Raw genomic sequence first — 27,559 nt, 5'->3', positions numbered from 1 at the left:
GATGGGATATCAAATATTTACCAAGTTTATTTTTTAATAGTGTGTCCCATGAAATTTACAATTGCCTTGAATGTTTTGCCCAAATCTTTATTTAATTATTCATATCAGAATGACAAACTCTCATATCGTCTTCATTATTCCTGTGTCTGTGGAGTTTTCACACTGCATCATATCATGCTGCCTGAAAACACATTAAAGACAGCATCTCACTGTTATTGACAATAACTTCATGCAGGATTATCAACGGTTTATTTCCGTCTCAATTGAGAATCTACAACATTTATATTAATACCTACTGCTGATCTGCAGGATGAGACTACTTCTGACATACATAGTGTTTTTAAGTTTTATTTTATTATGTGTTGTACCTGTAAACAGTAATATGAAAATAATTGGCTATATATCAGAAAATGTGTCAACTTCCTGGCACAGATTTAGATATGAGATGAGCTAAAATCTACTTATTTAAGTCATTCAGTAAACAGCCGCAACATCGACGATGAGCACAAACATTGACCACAGTGCTCGTACAAGTATGTACGTTACATGCACGTTGTGCTGTCTCATGCTCCCACAGACACACACACACACGCACACACACACACACACACACACACACATACACACAATCAAAACTGTACATCAATGCATAGGTTCCTCTTTTCATACACAATTTAAAGACCATGAAAACCAAAGCAAAAAAAAATTAGATAAGAAAACACTGGAATACATACACATTTGGTGATACAAAATAAATATACAATTAAAAATGTACGCAACATTTCCGAATGCTCTACTGTAGGCCACAATTAGCAGTACATTGATTGAAGAAGCTGCTGCAGTTAGAGTGAAAGCGACTGGATGGGTCAGTCTTTGTTGCCAGAGCCGATCTTCTCCTGCTGCCGCTTCATGACCTCCTGCAGTTCTGAGTCTCCTCTGGTCTTCTGGAAAGGAAACATACTTCATTTTTAAAAATGTTTATTTTCTTAAATTTATGTTAAATTAATTATTGTAAGTCCTTTCAATAAATAGACGACGTTTGGACATAAAAGTACAAAAGCAATGGCAACAGACTTTTCTCATCAGAGCATGTTAAAACACGGGAATACACGCAGGAAATGATCCTGCAATGCTGTCATGGAAACATCACGCTGCATGAGTGTACAAAGTGTTGTGTGTTAATACTATAATCAACCTATAAATAAATAGGTTGACAAGTCTATGGATGGACATAAAAATAAGGACTAAAAATAAACAAAAGTAAAATTTCACTATAACGCCAGCTTTAAAGGTGAGGAGAAAAGGTTGAGAGGGAGTGAGGAGTGGCCATGGAGAAAAGAAAATATATATTGAGGCAATGATTCATATTTCTCTAAACCACTCTGCTTTGACTGAGTCAGGACCCTGGTTTACTCTTCCCCCACTGTGAATACTGTATTCATGCTGCTTGTGTTTGCATTAGACCTGAGCGAGCAGTTAAAGTGTGTGACAGACCTCCAGCTGTTCCTTCTGCACGGTGATGTTATAATAGACACGACCGCCTTCTTCCCCGCACACCGCCTTCAGCTCTTCTTTGTTGAGGGAAAACAGTTGGGCTCCAGTCAGGATCCCCAAACATTCAACAGTCCTGCAGACAGTCAGTTTATTGTTATTTATACATTTACTCTATTTCTTCACTTGTACATAGTTCCCAATAGTGAATACACTGATGTTACTAAAACACTGTAGATCCAAAAAGACATTCTTTGTGACATCTCAACATGCAATAGCAGGATAAGCACCAATGTAATCAATAACATGAATAATCTTCCCAATCCGTCCTTGGGCATGAATGTAAAAATGTCATGGCAAACAATCCAGTAACCATGAATGTCATGAAGTAAAACATGCTAAAGTACTCAAAATCTATTCCTGACAGCATGTTAATGGCAGGGGTGTACATTAAAAAGTACAGCTGTGTTATACTGGGACAGAGAGGCCTAGTGGACTGGTTATACTGGGACAGAGAGGCCTAGTGGACTGGTTATACTGGGACAGAGAGGCCGAGTGGACTGGTTATACAGGGACAGAGAGGCAGAGTGGACTAGTTATACTGGGACAGAAAGGCAGAGTGGACTGGTTATACTGGGACAGAGAGGCAGAGTGGACTGGTTTTACAGGGACAGAAAGGCAGAGTGGACTGGTTATACTGGGACAGAGAGGCCGAGTGGACTGGTTATACTGGGACAGAGAGGCAGAGTGGACTGGTTTTACAGGGACAGAGAGGCAGAGTGGACTAGTTATACTGGGACAGAAAGGCAGAGTGGACTGTTTATACAGGGACAGAGAGGACGAGTGGACTGGTTATACTGGGACAGAGAGGCCGAGTGGACTGGTTTTACAGGGACAGAGAGGCAGAGTGGACTAGTTATACTGGGACAGAGAGGCAGAGTGGACTGGTTTTACAGGGACAGAAAGGCAGAGTGGACTGGTTATACTGGGACAGAGAGGCAGAGTGGACTGGTTTTACAGGGACAGAAAGGCAGAGTGGACTGGTTATACTGGGACAGAGAGGCCGAGTGGACTGGTTATACTGGGACAGAGAGGCAGAGTGGACTGGTTTTACAGGGACAGAGAGGCAGAGTGGACTAGTTATACTGGGACAGAAAGGCAGAGTGGACTGGTTATACTGGGACAGAGAGGACGAGTGGACTGGTTATACTGGGACAGAGAGGCCTAGTGGACTGGTTATACAGGGACAGAGAGGCCGAGTGGACTGGTTATACTGGGACAGAGAGGCAGAGTGGACTAGTTATACTGGGACAGAAAGGCAGAGTGGACTGGTTATACTGGGACAGAGAGGACGAGTGGACTGGTTATACTGGGACAGAGAGGCAGAGTGGACTGTTTATACAGGGACAGAGAGGACGAGTGGACTGGTTGTACTGGGACATGTAATGCAATCTGTTTTGAAGCCTAAAGATATTTTTTAATTTAACAGTAGTATCATATATCATACCCCCCCCCCCCCCCCCCCCCCGCCCCACACACACACATTTTTTTTAAATGTAACACACCTACTTTTTACTTGTATTTAAGTATGCTAAGATACTTTTACTTAATGTGAGCACAGAGCACAGTATTCTGGTGCTCTTTCCACCTCTGGCTATTGATGAAGAAATACAATGCAGCTTTTAAATACTTCCTGTCATTTCAAACAGAGCTTGAAGGTGTGGGCAGGTGATGAGCAAGGTGACTTACGGTTTCGATAAACCTTTTGCGCTGAGCCAGGCGGTCACCTGCTCTGGACTTGAGTCAAAGTCGAGCGGTACATGGTTGACGGACGGTCGCTCCACGCGAAAGTTCCTGGTGGGCGGCTGGCTTTTTTTAGCGGTGATCCTTGTCAATAACTCAATGTTGACCTTATCCATCACTACAGCACAGAAACAGGACGACAGCAGGTGTCAGAATTGAGCGACTATGACATGTCTTTGACCTGACTCTGTTTATTTTTGTTGCATTCACTCACTTTTGTCTTTGGGTCTACCCTTGTTGAAGCTGTCTCCATGGCTCAGAGAACCAGGAGGGGACGTCCTGTAGCCCTGCTGCACACAGACACAAACACCTTCCATGAGAAAGCAGCTCTTATTGCAAAAACAGGTTTGTCTTTCATCTCACTGGTGGTTGATACGTTTTGCCCAGGTGCCAAAGAGTGTGTGAAAGTATTTGACACCAGGAAGAATGGCTGCATGCAGTATCTGCTGCAGGGCGTTGGTCAACGTGCATGCAGCATGAATGCCTGCAGGAATGTAGGCTTTTGGCGAGGGTGGGAACAACAAATTCAGGGAGTTCGTTCACACGCGTACGCTGATAGGAGCAGTGAGCAACTGCTGCTCAATGAATTATCCTGTGATAAACTGTGTTACTATGTTTGTTATATATCTTTGACCCTCTATTCATCCGATTGCTTATTTATCTCTGTAAAGGCTCTTTATCATGACGCCCTAATCATCTTTTGTACTTTCAACCCGGATGCAATAATTCCTTGATGCACAACAAATGGATCCACCAGCAGTGATGAGGAAACCTTGACCTATCTCATTACATCATACTTAGTTACACATTTAATGATTTCTCTTGACAACACTCCTGAAACTGTAGGCAAAATAAGTGAGAGTGATACAGATAAAGCTGCTAAAATTCTACTCAAACCACAACATGGCCTGTAGCTGCAATGCATTCTGGTCTACTGAGTCCAATAAAGCAGATCAATTCTAAAATGTTTGTGTAGATTCTGGAAACTTTGCCTGTGGGAACATTATAAATACAACTTACAAATACGCTTCCGTGACAACGCCGTGGGTCAGGACGGCGTTATCAGCTGTGACCGCTGTATATACCCAGTACAGAATAGCGGCTGTTAGCTGACCAGTGGGGCACACTTAGCCTACATGCACTTAAAGTCGGGCGCAGCAGGGCCAACTATGTAAACAAAGATTACAACACACAGAGAGGGAGGGCCACTTCATTTTCCAGTCAGGTTGGCATAACTACACTTCATCTTTACATTGCAAATTGTTGTTTGCTGCAATGTTAATGCTCTGAATCCTTAATATAGAACCTTCATGTGAATGATTTCCTTTAAGAGCTCACACATAGACTGCCAAAGGTTTACTGGTATTCATCAGAGTGTAATTGTAGTGCAGCATGTCACCTGGCTGAAGACGGCGTCTGGATCCTCCATATTCACCACGTCCAGGATGTTAAATGGGACGTATCCGGCCTGACCACTGCGATTCCGTAGTTTCCACCACTGTTTGTTATCCTCTATCACCTGCGAGACACATTCCGCGTCAACACTCAAACAGCTTTTCAAAATTAAACTCAACACAGCCATACACACTGTATACCTGAATGCAGCTGAAATTGCTTCAGTGCCAGAAGTGACCTTTAACGATTTAGCATTGGTTCTTTTTTTCTATTTGTTTACAGCAGACACACACAAAAAAAGTTTAAATGAACCTTTACAGAACATGAATCTATGTTTCTACCCTACAAGGCTAGAGAGAGGGTTGCATCATCCCTGCCAGAAACTATGGCGTTCATCTGCACTGTTTGAACTCAAAATGATGTGTCAAACCTCACATGAACAACAAGATCAGATGACATTGTTTTCACCTCGAGGATTTCGTCCTGAAGCACCGACAGCTCGTTGGCATTCCGTGCTACAAAGGGGTAGTGGATTTTGGCATATTTGCGGGTGGGGGGCATCCCATTGTAAGACCTGTTAAGACACATGGTGTATTCTCATTAGTTTGACATGTTTTCTTACATGTGTGAAAGAGACAGCAGAGTATGTGAAGGGCTTTATTACTTACCCATTTGACGAGCTTGAGGAATGAGTTCCGTAATACTGAAAAGGCAAACAGATGTTGCATGTTCAAGTGTCCTGTAATGGTCGGTACTTTCACAGTGGCTAACAAACAAAGCCCTTACGTCCTCAGATGCGTGTCTTCTGTAATCGTGGCTGGTGGGAGAAGCCAGTGGCCCCGTGGCTCCTTCTGTTTCCCATGGGGCCGTCCTGAAGTGCTCCACCGGCGGCTCCCAGCCATTACGAAACTTTGGGTAATAAGGAGGTGCACACTGATCCCTGGGCCACTCTGCTCTGCAGGAGGAGGGCCAGGATGATCAAAAGGAGACCTTTAAGCTACACAGCTTTAATGCACCCATCTCCACGTGTCCCTGGACAAGTTACCGAACCCCCGATCGCTCTTGATGCTCCGGCCAACATTTTGCATCAGAGCTCACAGCCATCAGGGTGGGACCGGGTGTGTGAATGCAAATTGTAAAAGCACTTTGGATAAAGGTGCTGCCAAATGCAGCCGTTTATGTACCTGGGTTTGGTCCATCCATCGCCCAGCAGCTCAAAGATGGTCGTCTCTTTGGGGCTGAGGTGTCCCCGCAGGAAGTCCACAGTGTCTTTGGAAAGGTGGGGAGAGATCACTGAACGCACCAGATCAGGACTCCCACAGCTCTGCAGCACCTGTGGACACATTCAGAAGTTTCTGTGTGTGTGTATTTACACATTATATATTAAACAAGTATAAAATACACATTATATAACCGTTTTAAACAGCCTTGGTTTAATGAATATATAAATGATTTTGCACAAATCCCCATTCATGAATATAGGCCATAAGTCTCAATGCTTCATTGTTTAAGGGCATAATATGCAACAATTTCCTAAAAAAAAGTATGGAAGAATCCATCTCAATCATCACTTATGACCCACTAGACATGTGTGGCAGTGTATGGATCTAAAGTGACCCTGACCTCTGCCAGTATTTTCTTTTTCTTATTATTTTAGTGTGCTTGGGACTCTTCTGGTCGTCAGCTAAAGCATTTGGAACCCCATCAGAAAATACCGGTTCCTCTCTTCTTTCACTCTCTAGCTTGCTTGACCACCAATGTGCTCTCCTTCTCTCTCTGTCTCACTCTCATTCTTGAGCCGAAGAGGAAAAGGGTGAATTTCGAAAACAGCAACGGATATTGACTGTTGAGATCAGCTGAGTGTGATTGTTGAGGACAGCTAGAGACTGTGGGGCCACACTTTGAATATTACTGGTCCGGCTTTATCTTGACCTTATCAAGCAAATCCAATGTGTCCAGAGGTTACAGCACCGTATCAACTGGCAGAGCCTAATCGCAGCCCTGCGTTCCCATCCAGCAGTATCGAAGGTGCGGCTGAATGCCGCGGTTAGGAAAACCAACATTGTGTAAGCGTGGCTGAACCTGAGTCAGAGCTGAAAGCTGCACGTCTCTCCAGTCTGGTGAGACTTCAGCAGAGAGGCCATAGGTGTGGTGCCAGAAAAATAAAAACAATGAGAGGAATATCTGATAGCAACAATGCAATCACTAAATTGCTTTGATTCTGTGCATTTAAAAAATGCAGCTCTGCAAGCCAGATATGCCTGTGTGCTCAGTCAACATTGACATGGAGAAATGGATTTATATAATTCACAACATCACCATGTGTTGAAGATGATGGCATGAGACTTCATGTAGATCACCTGTATCAGACCCACTGTGAACATGTTTGTACTTCTTACCAGCTCCAGAGGACCGAAGAGGAAGTGAACCAGCTCAGACGCACTTGGATTCTGAATGTGTTTCTTCAGTTTGGCCTGCAGGGGGTGCAATGACAGACACGCAATGAGAAGGTGATGAAGAGATGACAAGTGATGAGAGGAAAGGTTAGGAGCTGTGATATCTCACCAAGAGGTTGAGGGCCAGCTTCAGTTTCTGCAGGCTATCGATGACCTCCGCTTCAGTGGGGGGTTTGGCTCGCAGGGTCAGCATGCCCTCTGTAAACAACCAGAGCAACAGTGACCACACACAGACTCCAGTGTTACCGCTCCTTCATGCTGACGTGTTAAAGACAGCACAAGGCTTCACTTTCTGGCCACAGTTCAAAGACATTCTTTTTTCAGTACAGTAAACAGTACAAGACTCTTTAGTTAATAAACAGCTCTGCAGACAAAAACACCTTGACGAGAGTAAAGAAAGGGTTATAATAGATCAGACCTCTTGATTTATATAGAAATGTTGCTATATATATATATATATATATATATATATATATATATATATACCGGTATATATATATATATTTTCAGGGTCGCCCATAAAGTTGGGATATTTTGTTTTCAGATACAATCCTCTGTTTATTCCTATTTAAATGCATCAGTAGTCACTTTTGACCAAGTGCAATGATTACATTATGTGTCACAATTAACCCAGGTGAAATGCCTTCATGTATAACATTGTTTGGTGCTATAAAAGACAAGACATGTGCAAATTATTCCAACTTTATAGGCGACCCTGTATATTGCAGCATAGCAATCCCTACATGAGCCTTTTGATCAACACGTGACCCAACATGATATTCTTCTGACTCTAAAGTTTAGAAAGTGATTCTCTAGAAAGAGAATACATTGTGTTCGGCAGTCATGTAGTCAGAGACATCACACATTTCTGTTACTAATTACCGAATGTTGTGTGTGAAATCAAAATGAATGTGTGTTTGCACATGACCAGGCACAGGACACAACACGTGTAAGTGTGTTAAGTTTGTCCCACTACAGGGAATGAGGTGAGGTGAAATAAAAAACACAGCATCACACCACTGCCAGCGTCGGGTGGTAAAACATAACAGTCATATTATTACTTTACACAGTCATGATTGGGTGAACCAGCTGGTATTACAATTTTTGTCCATAAATGAACACTTTTGGTTTCAGTCTTGACTCATCTAGCATCTCACGCCATGTTATTCCATGGAAAACTTTAACAGAAGTTTTCTTCCTTTTAGTATCGCCAATGTTTTTTACTTCGTCAGGCAGAAACACCACAAAAACTCTGTCATTCAGACAGAAGACACTGATGATAAATTAAATCACCAACATGACATACGTCCACCAGATCAGCACTGAGCATGAGTAATAATATGACCTCAGTTATGACAAGTAATTAGCATGTATTACTTCATAGAACTGCTACATACACACATGCATCACTGGATGACACTCCAGCGCCACAGGGCGCAGAAATGAAAACATGGCGACGTGAGCAATATGAGCATATTGTCACTGCATTGGTGCCACCGCATCAGAAGAAAGGGAGACAGACCTGCTGGTCCTTTCTTCTTATTCTTCTTACTCTTGTTGCGCTGGTTGAGCTGAGAAAAGGCCTCTGCTGCCTTCTGCAGCCGCGCCACAAAGATCTCTATGTCATCCAGGGAACAGTTGAGGATTTGCTGAGGAAGACAAATCCTGGGGTTTAGCGTGAAGGATAAAGCATTATAAGACAGCGAAAGAAGCCGTCTAATGTAATGACAAAAGACACTCACCACGTCCTTCTCAATGCGCTGGGCCAGCTTTTCATGTGACTCTGTGTCATTTTGTGCAGAGGCTCGTCGATCTACAATACAAAGACAGAATAAAGCTCATGTGAATGCAACTGTTGAGTTAAAACGTGATCTGTTCCTGTGAGCGCGTGTGCAGTATGTGTAGACGCACCCTGTGTGTTCATGGCCGCCACGCGTCCCTTTGCAGCAGGTAAGGGGCCCTTCGGGGCAGAGGGGGGCAGGATGGTTTCTCTGTGACGCTTCATTTTCTCCTGGTTCACCCTGGATGAAGAGGAGGAGGCATCAAGTCCAAGTCAGCCAACTACTTATTAGAGTCTGTCCTGTGTGTGTGCGTGTGTGTCTGTTCTCACTTCAGAGTCTGAAGCCTCATTTTCTTCCCGTACTTGTTGTCTCCAATGGCACTGTCTATATCTTCATGAACCATATCAGCCTGACGAAAGTGGACACAACATACTGTGTGTTAGTTTACGGCTGATAGCAGTTTCACTGGCAACCATTGCTGATCTAGGGTTAAGGTCACGGGCCACAAAGCATTGGCTCCTGCAAGACTGTAGCTGTTGTGATGCTCATCCTACAGATCTTAGTTCAGCAGTTTGAACTTGTTTTTGATGTTGTTTTAACGAGTCGTTTTTACATCTGTCTGTGTGTATTGATTTGAAGCACACATCTGTAAAAGTGCACACTGTGATGTGCATATTTACATACAGTCAAAAGGTGGTGACATTTAATATATCAGTGTATTGCAAAAACATTTGAGCTTTCCATATTCTTTCTTCCCATTAAATAACAGAAGAATGTCACACTCATTTATATTCTTTCAATGAAGACAAAGGTGAGCAATAGTTGATCATCCAAAGGTCATTTCATTCAGATCCTCCAAACCTGTTCAGTGTTTATGAACCAAAGTTTCTTGTAAACTTTATTTGAACTTACTAGTTGTGATTCTAAAAGGTCGCCTATCGTCTTTATAGTAAGTTAATGTATTACACCCTTCCAGGGATCCTTCTTTGAGCAACTATCTCTTAAAAAACTGCATACAAGCACACTGCTAAAAACAACACCAGAATCTGACCCAGTGCTCCAACAACAGCAGCCTGGATTTACGATTGAATTGAAAAAGTGACTCACCTCCACCTCGTCACAGTGGAAGAAGTGGATGTCGGGTTTGTGCTGCTCCTTGTCCTGACACACCAGCAGCAGCACGGAGGGGTAACGTGTCTGATTCAGGACCGTCTGACTCATGTGGATTGTGGGGAGAGGAAAGTTCTCCAACTCTTCCTGCAGGAGCGCAACAGAGGAATGGTTAGAGGGGTAGAGGTGACAGCGGAGAAACAGAGAGATAGAATAAGTCCTCAGTAAGGTCAAACAATACAAATATCTTCTTAAAATGATGAGAGATGAGAAAGTAAATAACACTCTCCTAGCTGCACAGCAAATAACTCCCACAAGCCGCTGCTTAGCTTAGATGAGCACAACGACGGGAAACAGCTAGCCTGTCCAACATTAATAAAATCCCCCTTACAGCACCTAAGACTCTCAAATTAACACTAATATTACATTGTTTGTTTAATTCTTACAAATGCCAAGGTGTAAAATAAAAAACATCCTCCAGAGTGTGATTCTGTTGGTTTTGAACAAAGCCAGGCTGGTTCCCCCTGCTTCGTGTCGTTATGCTAAGCTAAGCTAACCATCTGCTGGCGGTAGCTTCATGTTGAAGAGAAAGACATGAGAGTGGTATAAATCTTCTCATCTAACTATCGGCAAAAACGTAATCCTAATCATGTCGGACATAATTAGGTAGGTAAGTATTTAATTTAATTGTACAACGTTTAATAATAACTTAAGTAGGCACCTGAGCTTCTTAGTATTGCACTCTCACAAACTTGTGAGAGACAGATTCAAGCAAATCATTTCCAGAATCGATGCACAGAAAGCCATATCATATCATCATATATCAACATATCCTGACTTTTAATTTAGAACTTTCATAGCATCGTTTACACTCCCTGCCCGGTTAAATGCTCACATCTTCTGCAGCTTTTCCACATGTGCTGTACAGTTTGTCATGCTATAGATCACAAACACACATCACTGACTGTAAATGTGACGTTTACTGCTGACATTATTTGACGATATATGACCAGACAGAAGTGAAGCCTTACCTGCGTGTCACAGTCCAGCAGACAGACTGCCTTGTCGGTGACCTGCAGGAGCATCTCCTGGGTCCAGATTTTGTCTTTTGAGTCCAGAAGCACCAGTTTCTTGATGGCATCATCCACTGTGGTAATGGACTCTGTCTTGTCCATAATGAACGTGGAGAGATGCTACGTAGGAAACAGTGAGTGGACAAATGAAGTATAAGAGTTGTGACTGTGACCTGGTGTGAACTACAAACATTGGCTGTATGGAAAGTAGGAAAGGCATGTATTAGAAGGTTGATGGACGTAATATCTATATATGCTTGGCATATTATGCATATTATCACCTCTTAAGCTGTCAAATCAACAAATTATATTTTGTTTTGTTTCAGCCATACAAAAACGTGTTTGCTAACAAGCAACTGTCAAACAACAACAAACAGTCCAGCACATAACCCATCATAAATAATAATGATCAAATAATTTGTTTTACACTTTGCTTCGTTGTTACCATCTTACCCTCATTAATAAAGCAAACAAGGATATTTCTCATTCCAAACCTGCTTCTTAAACTGTAACTGATTACTGTGCTGTATATTTAGGCCTGTTTTCTTACAACTGTAAAAAAAATACTTAACATACTGAACATTTCTCATATAAAGCCTTTAGTTGAAAGCATTGCTGAGTGAATTACTTCCACGTCTCTCTTCAGCATGCTGTTATCTGTGATTACATGTGTGATAATGAGCATTGCTAGAGGAAATCGTTGTGGACGCGGGACATAGTTCAATACCTTTCATGGCCTAAAGCACGTCTCTGACTCCGTCATCTAAACATCAGCTCCACACTGCTGCAATCAGAGGCCTAATTGCTTTATTATGAGTTCCATAAAGGAAATGTAATCAAGAGATTAACTGTCAGCTTATATCTCTGGCCAAAAGAACAATCCTATATTCAAGGTATTGCTTTACTTTTCTCTTGTTTTTCTGGGTGAGGTTCAGTGACATTTTTTTCAGTGTGACAGGAATCACAGAATAAAGGTTCTCAGCTGATTTCCATATGGAGACGTAATACTTGTGGGGATTAAAAATAACTAAAACTATATTTTCTATCATAGTTGCTTAGTTTTATACATATTTTAAAACTTGCTAACCATTCTATTTTCATTGAGTTTGTTTTTTTTATTATTTTTGTTTATCTATGCCTCTATTTATCCGTCAAGTCAAGGCAGGTGAACAGGTACCACATGCATCAGCAATGAAATAGAAGTAATACAGTGAATTATGTGAAAAAATTAAATACAAAATTAAATAATATGTGAGTGTGATGTACATGAAACTTCAAATGTCTGGAATCACTCAAAGTGAGCTTTCCTATTAAAATAATACATATAAGAAAAATATAAAATTACAATTTAAATTAGTGCTAAAACTATTTGTACCCTTAATAATAAGTAAATATAAAGTGTGTTAAAGTGCCATCATTGATCTGATTCCACCCAGCCTCAGTTATTATACAGTTGAATAAATATTCAGTTGCTTACTTTCAAATGTTTTACCCAGCCGAGTAACAACAAACAGAGCATTTCTTACCTCTACATGATACTGCGACGTCTCATGCATGATATAATTGGAGTTGGAGTATTTTTTCCTCTGTTCTGGTGATAAAAAAAACAAAGACATCACGAGTGAAAAAGTGAGAATCCAAATCCTGCCTGTGATCAAACTGTTTCAGCTGAGTGAAGAGATGAAATGAAACACAAGCTGAAAAGACCGGCAGGGCAATAAGGAAGTGACAAGAATACGCAATCCGTAGGGCGGCTTTTTTCTTCTTCGTGTCTCAGACAGGTGACAGGTGACAGGTGACAGGTGACAAGTGATTATTTTACAGTATGTTTTACAATAATGCAGCTTTCAAAAGTGGTCAGACTATACTTGTGAAATGAAATCTTTTAACATAATTTTGTGTCTAAAACTGTCAGGCCAGAAGGCAAGTAGAACACCTATCTGAAAAGTTAATTATTAAATCTCATATCAAAGAGTGTGTGTGACGTGATTTGACCCTTCTAAAACCATAGCTTGGCCAGGCTGGCATGACATCTCTCTCCAACAACTACAGGCACAGATTTACTGCAGGGTCAAAGATCACGCTGCTACTTTTCAACAGCACCATGCTCAGAGTGCTTTTTTTTTTTTCTACCGCTTATCCTGTATTCAGGGTCGCGGGGGGGCTGGAGCCGATCCCAGCTGTCATTGGGCGAAGGCAGGGTACACCCTGGACAAGTCGCCAGTCCATCACAGGGCCAACATGTAGAGACAGACAACCATTCAGGCTCACATTCACACCTACGGGCAATTTAGAGTCATCAATTAACCTATCCCCATCCTGCATGTCTTTGGACTGTGGGAGGAAGCCGGAGAACCCGGAGAGAACCCACGCTTACACGGGGAGAACATGCAAACTCCACACAGAAGGAACCTGGGCAGACCCGGGAATCGAACCCGGGACCCTCTCGCTGTGAGGCGACAGTGCTACCCACTACACCACCGTGCAGTTTTTGGGCAATGCTATGAGAGATTAAAACAATGTCACTAACCACACAATAATATGTGGAAATATGTTTTGAGACTTAAAATACTCGATGTGTGTATGGTCACGAACAAAACAAAAGTTTCTTTCGAACTTTGAAAATCTACACAACAATGATCTATGAACAACTATCAAGTTGATTTGGGAACCTGTTGGCAGACAGTTGCTTATTTATACATCCGGCAGAACAGAGTGGACATCAAGACCCAGACTTTGAGGGGTTCAGACCAAGGCCGAGACAAAACCAAGCAGGCTGAGATATTGTCAAGAGGAAGGCTGAGGCAGACCGAGTGAAGACCAAGACCAGTACTGCTGTGTGTTTTTAGGTAGCCAGACATTCTTCTCCTGTCTGCCACGTTCACTTTCGTGGAGTATTTGTGAAGTATCAACAAATAAAAATTACAAATGAGTTATTGCTTGCATTTAAATCAGGAAGGATTGGATTCCAATCCAATCACAGTAATGATTTTAAAGGATAAATCAGACAATGCACAGGCAATAAAGAAGTGTCCTGTTCTGGAAACATTTCAAAAAACAGATTGAGGCCAATAAAGTCCAAAGGTGTTGAGCTGTTAAAAGTTTGAATGACATTTGTAAACACTTAACATTGCTCCATTTTCAAGACGCCATTGTTCACAGCACTGTGTGCTGGCGGGGACCATTGTCTTCAAACAGGCCGATGTTAGATGAGCATGCCAACGTGCTCATTGACCTATTTACCAGGTGAATAGTCTGCAGGTAACAATTACGGTTAAATGAGAACATGTTCCTATCAACTCCACCGCCAGATCTAATATCAGGTTTCTTTATGTCCCCCACCCAATAGAGTCAACATTTTGATGCTGCACAGGTTTTCTCTCCACGGAGACATCCGGCCACATTTCAGTTTATGTGCTTTTGGTGCCAGTGACACAAAAGCTCCACTGTATGCATAACACTTAATGGATGTGTGTCAAGCCTCTAAAGTACGTTCCAATATTTGGTATCTGTTAATTGATGATTCAGTGTGACATAAACATGCTTCATAGAGCTCTGACTCTTCCATGTTCTAGCCCCCTTTTTATTCATGCAACCACTGTCACTGTGCAAGTGACGCAAACATGTTCCTGCTATTTCCTCTCTGCCGATTCCTTCCTGCTGGGCTCCACACAGGTGAAACACAAGCGTCAGGTGTCTCACTGAAAGTCGAGCTCGCCCCATGTCTTATTAATGGCCTGACATTTACGCCAATCAATTCACGGCGCTGCAACAGCTTGCAATAAGAGCCACTTAGCAGCCAGATGGGTAGATCGTCAGGCCGCTCCAGTCAGCGAACAGAGATAAACATAGCTGCTTATCAAACCAATACATGGCCCAGATCAATCAGACAATCTGAGCTCCCTCATAACCGCCCTTTAAAAAACTGTCATTTAATGTGATTGAACCCAAAATAAAGACACTGGCATTTTATACAATTTCAATGTAGTTTGATTAACAAAAAATATTAGATAGATCATCACATCAACAGACCTCACTGCCTGATTCACCATAGAGTTGTCCTCTGAAACAAATGCAAACACGTTTACACGGTGCAGGAACAGCAAGAGGCAAAACATAGAATTATCTAGTCAAATTCAGCCCCTGATAACTGAAATAGAAATAATATTGGCCCTATAACTGAATTTCAAACATACGCAGACATTAAATAAAAAACGCGAGGCAGGACGAGATGGAAGTGAGAACTTCCTAAATCAGACTCACCAGCCCAAACACATATTACCTGACAGAGACATGCTCCTCAAACACAAACCAAGGAACTCGATAAAGCTGCCAGATGGTCTGAAGTCCAGGCGTGATGAATCTGATGTGGCACTTCTCTGCTCTACCCCAAAGCTGCTGATAACAGATCAGGTGGGAGGACCTGTGCATCATTTGCATCCGTTCTGTGCTGCCCTGCACTGTGTGAATGGTGGGGGGGTTTTTGCATATGGGATATTGAGCCGGGTCATTTGCTGTTGTTCCTGCATGTTTATTCAGTAGCAGACCTTTATCTATCCAAATACATCCCACTGTGATGGACGGTCCACTCTCCTGCCATGCTGCTGTCGTCCTGCAGTGAGAAGGTGGTGGTGACCATCTGCCACACGCGACCAGACGAGCCAACGAAGCAGAACTGCCTCGTCACACATACAGTGGGATATTTCTCAGATATCACAGGAGTGGGGTGCGTCCTGTGGGTATTTGGATGACTTACGGCACAAAAATATTTCACAGACAACGAGGCGCACAGTCAGATGCTTTGGGAACATCTTGCATCCCTACAACACGGTCATCTGTCCGTTCTATATTTACAACAGTGCAGCCCTTAGGTTTCTATCTGTGCCTATGATATGTTGTACAATGTTCCTCTATGTTAGCAATGTGGAAGGAGGTGCTGGCAGGAGCCAGTGAGCTAATGTCTGAGGAGGACCAGAGGTGAGTCCGCCTCTTCCTTTCCACTTTTCAATGCTGTCTTTTATTCACCTGCGAAACATGGGCGTCCCCACCCTGTTCCAACCACACATTAAAAACAGGCACACCCTTCACTCCCTCAGCACATTTCAGTCACACATACAAGCACAAGTATGCTTAACAGCTAAAACACAATGCCAGGCAATGCCATAACTGTTTTACTGAGTTTGACTGAGAATGACAGATCAGTGATGGAGCCTGATAATGTGGATATTAATAGAGCCGTCATATCCTTCAATCCAAAGTATGCACAAAAGACAGCACGCAGCGTGACTACAGTACAAACAACCAAAAGCTCAATGCGCCTGAAAACATATCCCAGCATGCTGCGTTGACCTGGCACAGAGCTGGAAACTCAAGTCTCCTTCAGGACCCCTGCCTCTCTCCCATGGCCCTCAGTGTCTGACAGAGGTGTCAGCAGCCTGAGAACAACGGGGCCCCTCAGCAGGATCTGGGCCCCCTCTTATCACCGCAAGGAGAGGACTGTGATAGTGGAGCAAGGCCGCGGTGCAGCAGCAGCACGCTACAGTGATGGTGCCGGATTTCCTGACAAAATCATTTGCATAGCAATTTGAATTTTGATTTGAGTCAATTACAGTGCTGATTCACAGCTTGACTACTGACAGTTGGAAAAGGCATCGAAAGAAAAGGTTGGCGTTATATCACATAATCTATCCATCACATATCACACCAAAAAAATAGCGTCTAATATACTACAGCCTGATTTAAAAAAGGAAAACAGCTGGGGTCTGTGTATTTGTTGTGGACTGTTTTCAGGATTAATACACATTTGGTACACTAGAGAATATTTACAGCTGGAGGACGGTGTATGTGGGATTGACTCCAAATACACTACAGTACTGCATGTACACTGTGATGAGGTAACATCTCACCCTGTGCAACAGGTCAACTATCAGACTTTGGCTACACAGGCAATATGTATAGTAGGATAGATTCATTGTTGATTTGTTTTCACAGGATTGTTTTGACAATAAGAAAAATATACACTATTGGCTGACTTTAAATATAGAAATGGGTGATGAAGAATAAACAGCGAGCATGTTTTAATAAAAGCATTCCTTAACAATTAAAGGCCCTAAAATACAGAATAAGCTACCGTTAAAACCTGTGTAGCGACTCATGCCACAGACAGGTGTAGTAACAGGTGAAGGGCATGTAAAGGCAAAGCCTTGAAAACAGGCCAACAATAAAGTATCCTGACACGGGCAGCAATCTTCCCTTCTCACTTCCATGCAGCGACTTACCATAGAGGGCCTTGGCGCTGATTTTGCTGTCTGTTCTGGCCACTCCACTGCAATGACAAGAAGAGGAAACCGCGTTATGCTGCATGCCTTTCATCTTCTCCTCCTGCACCTCTGGATGTCAGTGTCACAAACTCTCTGAAACTCCCACACTGTCACTTCTCATGAACGCAAGCCCACGAAGTAGGAGTGATATACGGAGAGCAGGCTGGCCGACACTGGGTGAGATTAGCTTGGGATTCTGAGCATATGGACCAGCCAGCGAGAGAGGGAGAGTGGAAAAGGGAAAGGGGGGGGGGGGGGGTAGGTGTGTGGGGGCATGGAGGGAGGCTAGAGCCAGGAACCCAGGCAAAGCAAACAATTCTAAACAGAGCCGCTCTGTGCCCGAGGTCCTTGACCCACGCCGCCTCCTACATTCTAGGTTAGTGATTCTCTTACGCCTGTGTGACAGTAGCTCAGCATAACACCCAGGAAGACAAATGTGTGAGGAAAAACAGGAATGTGCGTGACTCTCACTTGGCTCGCCTCGATGGAGGTCCCAGGACACTCATGATTTAAGACATCCACCTGTAGATCGAAACAGAGAGGATGAGGATCAGAGAAATGGAGAGAGTGGGTGTTACAGATGGAGAGAGGGAGGTGGCTGCAGGGGTGGAGAGCAAACAGTTTCCACATTTTCCTTTTAAAGACCCCTTTAAATGCCTGTTATATGTGTTCTCTCTTTCCATTTTGGTTCTCATATACAGCCCATGATGTTAAAGCACTATTGGTAGTACCTCATTGAGGTTGTAAATATGCAAAGGTGGGGTGTAGTCTACTAAACAGCCTGTTCCTCCACTGTGAAAAGCCAGGTGTTAGGCCTGTGCTGCTGCTAGTCGGAGGGACTGATCTGGGACAATGGCAGGCAGCAGGCTGATATGCACTGTGTAATTAGATCCACTCTGTTGATGACTGTCTGCATAACTGCAATTAATTAAATTTGGTCTGGTTTTACACTCAGCCACGCTATCAATTTAATAATTAGCACGGAGTGCTACATCTAAATCTGGTTAACTCTCCCACGCCTTCTCCTCTGGGCCAGGAGACGCCGTCTTGTCTGCCCAGGCATGTCCTGATGACATTATGTAATAATAATAATAATAATATATCAGGTCTGCAGCACACACTATGCCTAAACACACAAGCATACCTGTGGACCCTAAAGAGCTGTTAACAACAGCTTTGGCTCTGCTTGTTTTCCTTTATGATAATTTATACTGCAACTATTGATACATGTTCATACGTTAATGGCTAAATTGAATTTATTGAGATAATAATCACCTTTTACCTCCAAGGAGCCATGTTTAGATAACAGGTTCAGTTTGTATTATCAATTAGTGGCGAAGAGGTTTGGGTCCCGTTTCACCAGCGAGCCTTTTAAGTGTTCTGTAGGAACAATCCAACCTGTAAGGTACTGAGCTTGTGTGGGTTTGTGACACGAGGCGTGCTTCCCACAATAGCTATGAATATTTCAGTATCATTTTCTAACAAGTAGGCTACTTGAAAGCGTTTTGAAACAGCCATATCATCATGACACGCCTCCTTTCTGAAGTTTAACCCCATTTTTGCATAACATGCAGTGGTAAACTACACATGGTAAACACTATGAGGGTTTATAGTTTACAGGTTACAGGCGTGGTCACTCAAGCTTATCTTGCAGCGGGTCATAACCATAATCACTCTAGACAGATAATCAGCTCATATCTGCTGAAACAACGTAAGGCCAAATCACAACAACAGCTACAGCGATATCGATTCAGGTTCCTATGTTTCAGACGCACACACACATGTAGTTCCACTAGTTTAAAGGATCATCTACAATGAAAATCTGACTGAGAAATGCAAATGAGCAAAGAAACCTAATCCTATTTATTTTAGTAAGGCTGCACAAAAGATAGACTTCCTCTTTCTGTCCTTATCTCTCGGTCATCACCCCTCCGTGCTATTGTTCTCAGCGCTGGCCTGTCGCCAGCTTTCAGGAGGGAGGTGAGGCCGGAGCAGGATGGGCTTGGTGTCATGTGTTATCAACATCATGGCAAGAGGCCCTCCACACACTCTCCTCCACTCAGCCTAAGGTGCTTATTGTTCAATGCTGACAACCTTTTATTCAGAGTAATGACACCGTGAAGAACAATAATTACACAAAAATAGAAGCAGGGCGCTTATCTTAAGCTCATAATGGCAAGTATGTCTCATATTTCATTCTGCCTTTTCTCAAAATGACTGGTGATACATTTAGATGTTTTATTTTTAATTGGAATGAGGTTGGATGTTTTTCATGTTCATACTGCTTTTTGTGAGTACCAATGATTTCCCAGTCCCAGGTGTTGCATGTTAAATCTGAGTTGCAATAAAAAATAGTAAATCACAAACTACCAGGTATCACAGTGGCGTGCACGGCTGATAAATAGTCTTTCATCTTCGGTAATGCACTGCAAACTTCTGCAAAGTTTGTCAAATCTGCCATTATAACATGCATCTCTCTTAGTAGCATTGGCATGCTGCAGTCAGGGTCACAAGCTTGTTTTGCATGACAACAAGCTGGCTTCATGTACTCAGTGCAAACAAAAACAACACAACTGATTTTTAGCGGCTTGATTTTTAGACACAAAATGCAGCACAACTAGACCTGTTTCCCCTGACCACAACTGCTCTAACACATAAACATCTACCGTGACAGAAGCTCAATCAGAGGATTTCTGTGATTCACTTCTTTTATATTTCCATGACGATGGTGATGTTACAGGTGTCTGAATCAGGGCACAGAACTAGCACCAGACAAACAATCAGATCAGATTTTATAGATACGATTCCCTTTATTTGTTCACACAGCATTTATTTAATCATCCTAACACAAGAACAACAATCATGCAAAAAAAAAACTACTAACAAGACTGTGAAATAATTGTGATTTCTAAATGAGCAATTAGTGTTTCTCATTTGGCTGTTAATGTGTAATCATGAGGTTAGTCTCACCACCGAGCTAAATATGTAATTAATGCTGAGAGTGACAATTCAATTTGAATGTATGATGGCAACATGGAGTTCTTAAGTGTTCTGCTCTCTTTCAACAAGCAGACTCCATACTGAATGTCACAGTGGATTATGTGAATAAGTCCAATGCAATTTGAGCTTATATATCAATACCTGCAGCCTTGATCACAAAACAATAATGTGTTGAATAATAAATAGGAGGCGTTTCCTAATAACACAATTAGCAATATATAATAAACAAATAAATGCAACCAATCTTTAAACCAACACCATCAAAGAGCTCAGAAAAGTATAATTGTAAAGTTGAAGAGTAACTCTGCTCAAGAAGATCATTATAGAAGCTCAGTCACTGAGTGGTGAGATTTGTCAGAAAGAAAGAAAGAAAGAAAGAAAGAAAGAAAGAAAGAAAGAAAGAAAGAAAGAAAGAAAGAAAAGGTAGCCTATCTTTAGCCCTCATAGGAACTCACAGTGGTGTTTTCCGGACGGGATGCTCAGGGTGCCAAACGTGGGCGAGATGCACCTGAAGCATCAGCCTGCCATCTCAGCCCGACCAGGACCGGCAGCCCGCAGGAAACGCTCGGTATTCGTAGGCGCTTGTTTTAAACGAGAACCGCTGAATCCAACACAGAGCGCAGACGTTCGTTGCCAGAAAGTCGGTCCCTGTGGAGGCAACGCGGGAGCAGAAGAGTGATAGGTGACTCTGCAGGTAACACTATCTGAGAGGAGGAGCTTCGCGGACACTTCGCTGGGAGTGGGCCGGCCCGTGTGGCTTTTCTCAGTCTGCAGTCTGAATCACGGTCTGGATATGTGAAGGGTTTAGTTGAGATGCATGCTGCTGATGCAACTCACTCCTGTTTTATTACCCCACATTATATAAAACAACACCAGCCGACGCTGTGCAGCTTCATTGAACACATAAAGACATGTGTTCTATGTGCTTTAATATCTTATAAACTCACTTGGGGGATGCCAACCTTATACCTTGGCAGATATTAGCAACATACTGTATATATGGCAATACAAATATTTTTAAAATTATGTTTTTTATTTGAAAATGCCATTACAAATGCATGGACTTAAATACATGTTATACACTAGCACTCCAGTTGTGGCATAAATTAATTTAAACAGGTTTCAGTTTGTGCAGCAAAGCAGGTCTAAACTAGTTGGATTCGACAGGCTGAATAAAAGAGGAGCAGCAGTGTGGAACACCGCCCAGGTTTCAATGTCACTGCCTGGTAAGAATGACCACTCTTTGTCCAGCTGCAGTGAGCTGCCCCTACAAAGGAATAGATTAAGACGGTGCTGCTGCTTTTCTCTGGGTATATTACTGAGTGTGAACAACCACCTGAATGATTGTGTTTGAATGCAAAAGAAATAAATGAGGGCACCCCTCCTGAAACCAGCAGTGATTTGAATGGTATATGAATGATTGCACACACACACACACTGGATTGACCTACAGTTAGTGACATGCACAAGTGTTTGTCCGTACACTCAGCTGTTGCTCAAGAACACTCAGAAAAGTGATTTGTTTTGAAACTGGTTACTTTGGAAACCTTGCAATTCGGTTTGATCATTAACTTAAGCTGTCAGTGCTGAGAAATCACCTGTTAGATGAATGTGGATTAGTAAATGACTGATAGCTAAAGAAGTAGGGAGGATCTGTGTTGATCCAAATTTGTAGGGTGCAATAAAATGTGTATCCCCCCTAAACATTCTCAACTGAGAATAATTTGTATGAATGCCATTTGAGTCGGTAGCCTAATGTAAAAGAGATGGTAATATAACTAAAAGCACTTCATAGTGCAGTCCTTACTTGACTCATTATTCCTACAAATGGAAGACATGGGTAAACAAAATGTTCCTTCTTCAGTTCTAAAATCAGCATTCAAACCACTCAAATCTTAATCAAAAAGATTGCGCCCTCTACTGGCGAAAAGATGAACATATATGACTCAATCTTATTAAAGGTGGTATGTTTAATATAAATAATTAAAAGTAACAAAAATACATATATTCGCCTTCAACACATGTAAAACAATATATGTACAGAAGGACACTTGAACTAAAAGAGCAAACTGCTCGTCAAGTGTCAAATGTTAAATGATGAAAAATATTTCATGTCGATATGTCATACGGACCTGAATGCACAAAAGTGAAATCCCTGAGAGATCCTCATAGAAAACATTCTAAATGTTATTCAACAACTATTCCCACATTTTAAATATCATACAAACGTAGTTACAGCAACACACAAAAAAGTCTTCATGTTACAAATATTCAAAATGACCTCAGGACAAAAATATTTTGATTTCTGGTTGCATCAAGGAAGTGGAGATGTGAGTTCAGCTATAAAATACATCATACTGATGGAGGGAAGGCTTCTTCAATAGACACTGTAAGACACAAAGAAGAGCAAATACAAATCTTTTATTCAAACATACACGTTTCGTTGTCCAAAATCAATCATTAAAATGACTGCAGGTTTAGTTTAGATTTGTTTTTCACAAGTCTTCATCTACACTGATTTATGAATGTATTTTCCGTTCACCTGAATAAACAATATCCATCTTTTTAGCATAAGAGATCAGATTATTGTCCTCTGATCTAACTTGGGAGGAAAATTTGAGGATGTGACAACATTATACAAGGTATAGAGTATCACTTGAATGAATGCCACACATATCAATAATTCAAACGTGTCCTAAAGCGAACCGGGGCTTATTTCATTCCTGCACAAAAGAACGAACAAAAGGAAAGCCGGGTGTGTTCAGGTATTTCAAAACAGATTTATGGAACGCTAATGCTAATTACGAAGACATATCTTGTCAATCAAAATAACTGGAGGTTGAAATGGAGGCCAAACTCTTCATGTGACAATGAAGTATGTTATCTATGTATGATACCACATATTGTGATTTACTGACAAATCTATCATTTTTACTGGCATGCAACTGTCAAAATAAAAAGAATGTTTGTGGTCTCACCTGTCACGTAATCCAATAAAGCCATCTATCACGGCCGGTGAGGTTAAATATAAAATGTCTTGGATGAAAACTAATGAGAGTGTGACTGACCTGACCAGTCGAGCTAAAGTGCTGAAAGCCAGGACTCCATCCAAGCCGTAGACAACGAGTAAGACACTGCTGAGGATTTCGTCCGCCCACAGCACGTACGTCTGCCACACCAGAAAGTAGACTGTCAGCAGGATAGTTGTCGCCGTCACAATGAGGTGCCCCAGGACATAGCCCTCGCTCTCTGCCAGGTTGCCCTTCACACCTGCAGACGGGGTCAAAGTCAGTGGAAGAGAGATGTCAGTTGCTGTTGAATTGGTTGTTTCCTGTTGTTAAAGGGAAGACTCAAACTTTATAACAGAAAATCATGCATTACAAACCGAGGTCTGGCAGTTTGAAAGACATGGGCATTTACTAGACAGGGATGGTCAAACGAAATGATTCTATTGGTTGTATTGTGGGAAATGATGGATCCAGTGTTTCTTTTGCTTGACCAGTATTAGGTTTTCTATCAGGATATTTCATAATCAACCATTTGTCAAAGCATAGGTTATTTTAGTATACAGTATGTGTTTTTGCCAATTTGCAGGCAGCTCTTGCTTCCCACTTTATTGACAGAATTATTCAAAATCCCACTTGCAGAAACTGCATTTATACACAATGTTGTTAGAAAATGTAATTCCTATGACTTCCTTGTTTTAGTTAGTAAGTTTTGATTGCATTAGCATTCGCTGGGAAGCCTGATTAAAATATATTTCAGATGTTTAAGTAAACTACAAAAGTTACTAGAATTCCCTATGGTCCTTAAGCTGCTTATTAATGGTATTTACTGTTCTTTTATTTATTGTATGTACCAGATGCATGTAGTTATGTGTACATGTAAGCAACACACATTGCATTACTTTTCTTCTTTCTGTCTCCAAGTGTTATTTCTTTTTTTATTTGCAGACATCTATGTTTACATGTTTCCCTGTGGAACGGTGGAAATGTAAATGTATTTACAGTGTAACTGGTTGCCTGGCAGGTTACAAAATATAGTCATCAACCAAAGATATTCTTTGGGAAATGGATGGTCAGCAATAATGTGTGATATTGCAATCAAGTACACATGAATTGTATGCAGTGTAAACTGGCATGGTGCAGGGCTCTGTGTCAGAAAGTCATTCATGGTTGAATGTCTGACTCTGCTCTCACCACAGAAGAAATGGAGGAACTCCAGAGCAGCCAGGAGGAACAGCAGACATACATCACAGGCCAGATCATCAGCAGGATAAGAAAGCACCAAGCCTGAAGGTGACAAATAAGTGTTCTCTACAGGTACATCAAAATCAAGATCTGAGACCAGTTTAGCACTCACTCTTTCTGATGATCAAGCCGAGAGTGAACAGGAAATAGAAGACAAAATAGACTGTTGTCAGCTTCAAAAGTAGCTGGAAAGTAACAGATGACAGCTGGGTCCAGTGTTAAGGTATGGTCGGTTATCATCAGTCAGTCAGTGATAGAGACAGGCGTCTGTCCTTTTTATGCGTAGTGTTACGCAGCTGAATGCAATGAAAAGGATACGACACTGGATGATATTCCTAGAGAGGGCGAGAGACCGACAGAAACGAAATGGACAAAGTTAGCTAATTTTCTTTACGTCATCGAACTACCACCTTGAACCAAAGTAGAAGTATTGTTACCGGTTCTTCTTTATAGTGGCTGTAAATTATTGACTTTGTTAGCGGTTTGGTGTAGCGCTAGCTAGTTAGCTTAATGTGTGTCCAAAGCAACCATAGCAACGCGTCCACCTACCTGGTCCGGGCATCGCCATTTTGATTTTTTTTCCAAACACAAAAAAAAGATGAAACTTCACTGCCGCCTACTGGCTGGAAGATAAACTACAATATCACAGTCAAATAATGAACTAAATATATGGTTAAAATGCGCTCACGTTAAAGCAGAGAACGGTTTGACTGAAGTCTTAAAGTTATGGAAACTTGGCAAGTATGATGAGTTAAATATAGACGTCATCTATTTTCTGATTGGCTGGAAGGCGTCTGTTTGAATCCCTGGACCGTATAATAGACTGCTCAGTTTGTCCAGTGGTGGTGTAACTGAATCAGTGAGAAAAGGTGTTTAAAACTGCACACATAACAACACAACAGTTAGTTAAATGTCACTGTTAAATCTCCGCCTCCAGCAACAGCAGCAGTAAGCAGCAGTTTTCAGTGTTAAAAAAAAAGAAAAGATTAATAAACCCACTGTTGGCTGCATATTTACCAAATTGTAAATTTAGCAACTAAGCTAGCTTAGCTGGTGAGCATATGACGCATTTAGCAATAAGCTAAAGAGGCAGAAAGGTAGAGCAAATGTTTCTTTTGAAAGGATTTGTAATCGTGTTTATATGCGTTACATGTGTTATTTTCAGCTTTTCAGCTGCCACCCAAGTGACAAAAACACATCAATCAACGCAGCAGCTTTAAATGATGTATGACGATTGGAAGACACATTTCCGTAAGTGGCCATGACATCACTATGCTAAATTTGGGCCTACACTGTACAGGAAATTAATGAGATGGAGGCTAATAACCCCCTCCACAATGTTCAAAGTTTAGATGTATCAGGACACTACTATCACAAACCATTATACGTTCAAATTATTATTCAACACATGCTGAACCACAACCTGCACCTAACCCCCAACTTTAATCCTAAAAATGTCATAACCATGGGGACCTGCTTTTGTGCCAATAGGGTCTATATCCACCTAACAATATTAAGTGAGCTACACACACACACACACACACACACACACACACACACACACACACACGCACATCCACGCACATGCAGTTAGCTATATGAGATAAGAAATATAGAATGACAAAATGAACTGCTTTAGCATAGCCAGCTGTTTCATTGTCCCCTGCAGCCTCTCTGTGTTTCTCTTTCTTGCTTGTCCTCTGAAACAATCTGCATAGTGTGGCTGGAAGAACGGAGGCGTTGTCTGGGTTGAATGGAGGAAAAGCAGAGGGGTGGAGGCGGTGGAGAGGGAGATGCTCCAGCTGTGGGGGAACAAGGCAACACAACAGCATCTCACATGTGGGTGAAGGGAGGGGTGGGCGTCAATGCTGCGGGGGCTGCACACAGTGGCATTGTTATAAGGGGGGTTGCAGCTGATAAGGTTGAGAGAAATGGATCATTCCCTCAAATCCTCCCCTTGGGAAGCCTTGACACAAAACACTCCTTTTACTGTATGGTTGTTTAAGATGGAATTTTAAAAGGCTGCTTGATCAGAGAGAGAGAAAATATTTATATTTAGGGTCATGAATCAAATTGAACTTGGCAGCACATTAGATGAAGTGTGTTGTAGGCTTTTCTCCCCAAAGCATCCTCAGAAATTGTTACTGTTTTGTTAAGCTAAAGTGTTTCCGCCAAGTACAATTTATTTTTTATAATATTGTAAATTTGCATCAGAAGGCTTTGAAATCTGTTAGCACCCATATAATATATAGCCTTCATTAGAATAACAAAAACTCAATATACAAAAACCTAAGAGAACATTATGGAGAAAGTCAAAAGAAGCAACAGAGAAGAGATCCCTCCCATGCAATATGTGTCATATACATAGACATATTTTTAGACGATTTCCAAAGAGTGTGTTTAGATTGTGTGTATTTGAGCCAACATTCCGAGCATTTCCCCTGTTTTTTTAATTTTTTTATTTTAACCATGCATATTATTATGGATTATAAAAAACACCAATCACAGAGCCCAGAGCAACGCTTTCAAATGTCATTTATTAAAATGGGTCTACATGACGAAGAAAAGATGCAAACTATCATATTTGAAGAAACTGGAACCAGCTCATTTCAGGCATCTTCGCTTTTCTAATTATTAAAATAGTTGCCGATTCATTTTCTTTCAATGACCAAGCAATCGACTATAACCTCACCGGTCTTTAACATTTTTGAGGGAAATCACATAGTTTGAAACCAATAAAGATATTATGTAAGTTAAGTAACTTGAAACCGGCTGTGGAGCCACAGACACATGCGTCCTTGCATTCACGTTTCTTTGTTGGATATTTGCAGCAGCAGCAGCAGCAGCAGCAGCAGCAGCAGCAGCAGCAGCAGCAGCCTG

General features: G+C 41.8%; 2 protein-coding genes across 4 annotated transcripts; both read right to left on the bottom strand.

Annotated features, from left to right (window-relative positions):
• Positions 1 to 2: 2 nt before the first annotated feature.
• On the bottom strand, positions 3 to 21,094 carry eps8l2 (EPS8 signaling adaptor L2). 3 transcript variants are annotated; one of them, XM_084017269.1, is made up of 21 exons: positions 20,885 to 21,094; positions 17,901 to 17,951; positions 17,388 to 17,434; positions 12,636 to 12,700; positions 11,068 to 11,229; positions 10,034 to 10,183; positions 9,256 to 9,335; positions 9,057 to 9,166; positions 8,888 to 8,958; positions 8,668 to 8,794; positions 7,255 to 7,343; positions 7,089 to 7,163; positions 5,874 to 6,022; positions 5,476 to 5,644; positions 5,358 to 5,392; positions 5,158 to 5,263; positions 4,694 to 4,813; positions 3,509 to 3,584; positions 3,241 to 3,412; positions 1,495 to 1,627; positions 3 to 944 (listed from the first exon to the last, which is right to left on the bottom strand). In XM_084017269.1, the coding sequence occupies exons 2-21, from the start codon at positions 17,933 to 17,935 to the stop codon at positions 867 to 869; spliced, it is 2,049 nt and encodes a 682-aa protein (XP_083873395.1). In that variant the 5' UTR covers positions 17,936 to 17,951; positions 20,885 to 21,094; the 3' UTR covers positions 3 to 866. The 3 variants fall into 3 exon arrangements, with proteins under 3 accessions (XP_083873395.1, XP_083873393.1, XP_083873394.1); XM_084017267.1 differs by lacking the exons at positions 17,901 to 17,951; positions 20,885 to 21,094 and having other exon boundaries at positions 17,388 to 17,609; XM_084017268.1 differs by lacking the exons at positions 17,901 to 17,951; positions 20,885 to 21,094 and having other exon boundaries at positions 3,509 to 3,581; positions 17,388 to 17,609.
• Positions 21,095 to 22,395: 1,301 nt separating this feature from the next.
• On the bottom strand, positions 22,396 to 25,247 carry LOC311018824 (transmembrane protein 80-like; the record flags this gene model as incomplete). The annotated part of the gene is made up of 6 exons (XM_084017893.1): positions 22,396 to 22,816; positions 23,498 to 23,699; positions 24,629 to 24,721; positions 24,792 to 24,885; positions 24,998 to 25,014; positions 25,229 to 25,247. The coding sequence occupies 6 exons, from the start codon at positions 25,245 to 25,247 to the stop codon at positions 22,807 to 22,809; spliced, it is 435 nt and encodes a 144-aa protein (XP_083874019.1). The 3' UTR covers positions 22,396 to 22,806.
• Positions 25,248 to 27,559: the final 2,312 nt, after the last annotated feature.

This window comes from Eutrigla gurnardus, assembly GCF_963514095.1.
Source record: "Eutrigla gurnardus genome assembly, chromosome: 9".
In the NCBI taxonomy this organism is placed as follows: Eukaryota; Metazoa; Chordata; class Actinopteri; order Perciformes; family Triglidae; genus Eutrigla; species Eutrigla gurnardus.
This window is presented reverse-complemented; position numbering and strand designations above follow the sequence as displayed.

Excerpts from the sequence above, each read along its gene's own strand:
- eps8l2 (XM_084017267.1), bottom strand. The coding sequence starts at position 17,481 with ATGAAAGGCATGCAGCATAACGCGGTTTCCTCTTCTTGTCATTGCAGT. Across the intron at positions 11,230-12,635 it reads CGTCGCAGTATCATGTAGAG|CATCTCTCCACGTTCATTAT; the intron begins GTAAGAAATGCT and ends TTTCCTACGTAG. Across the intron at positions 9,167-9,255 it reads ATGAGGCTTCAGACTCTGAA|GGTGAACCAGGAGAAAATGA; the intron begins GTGAGAACAGAC and ends CTCTTCATCCAG.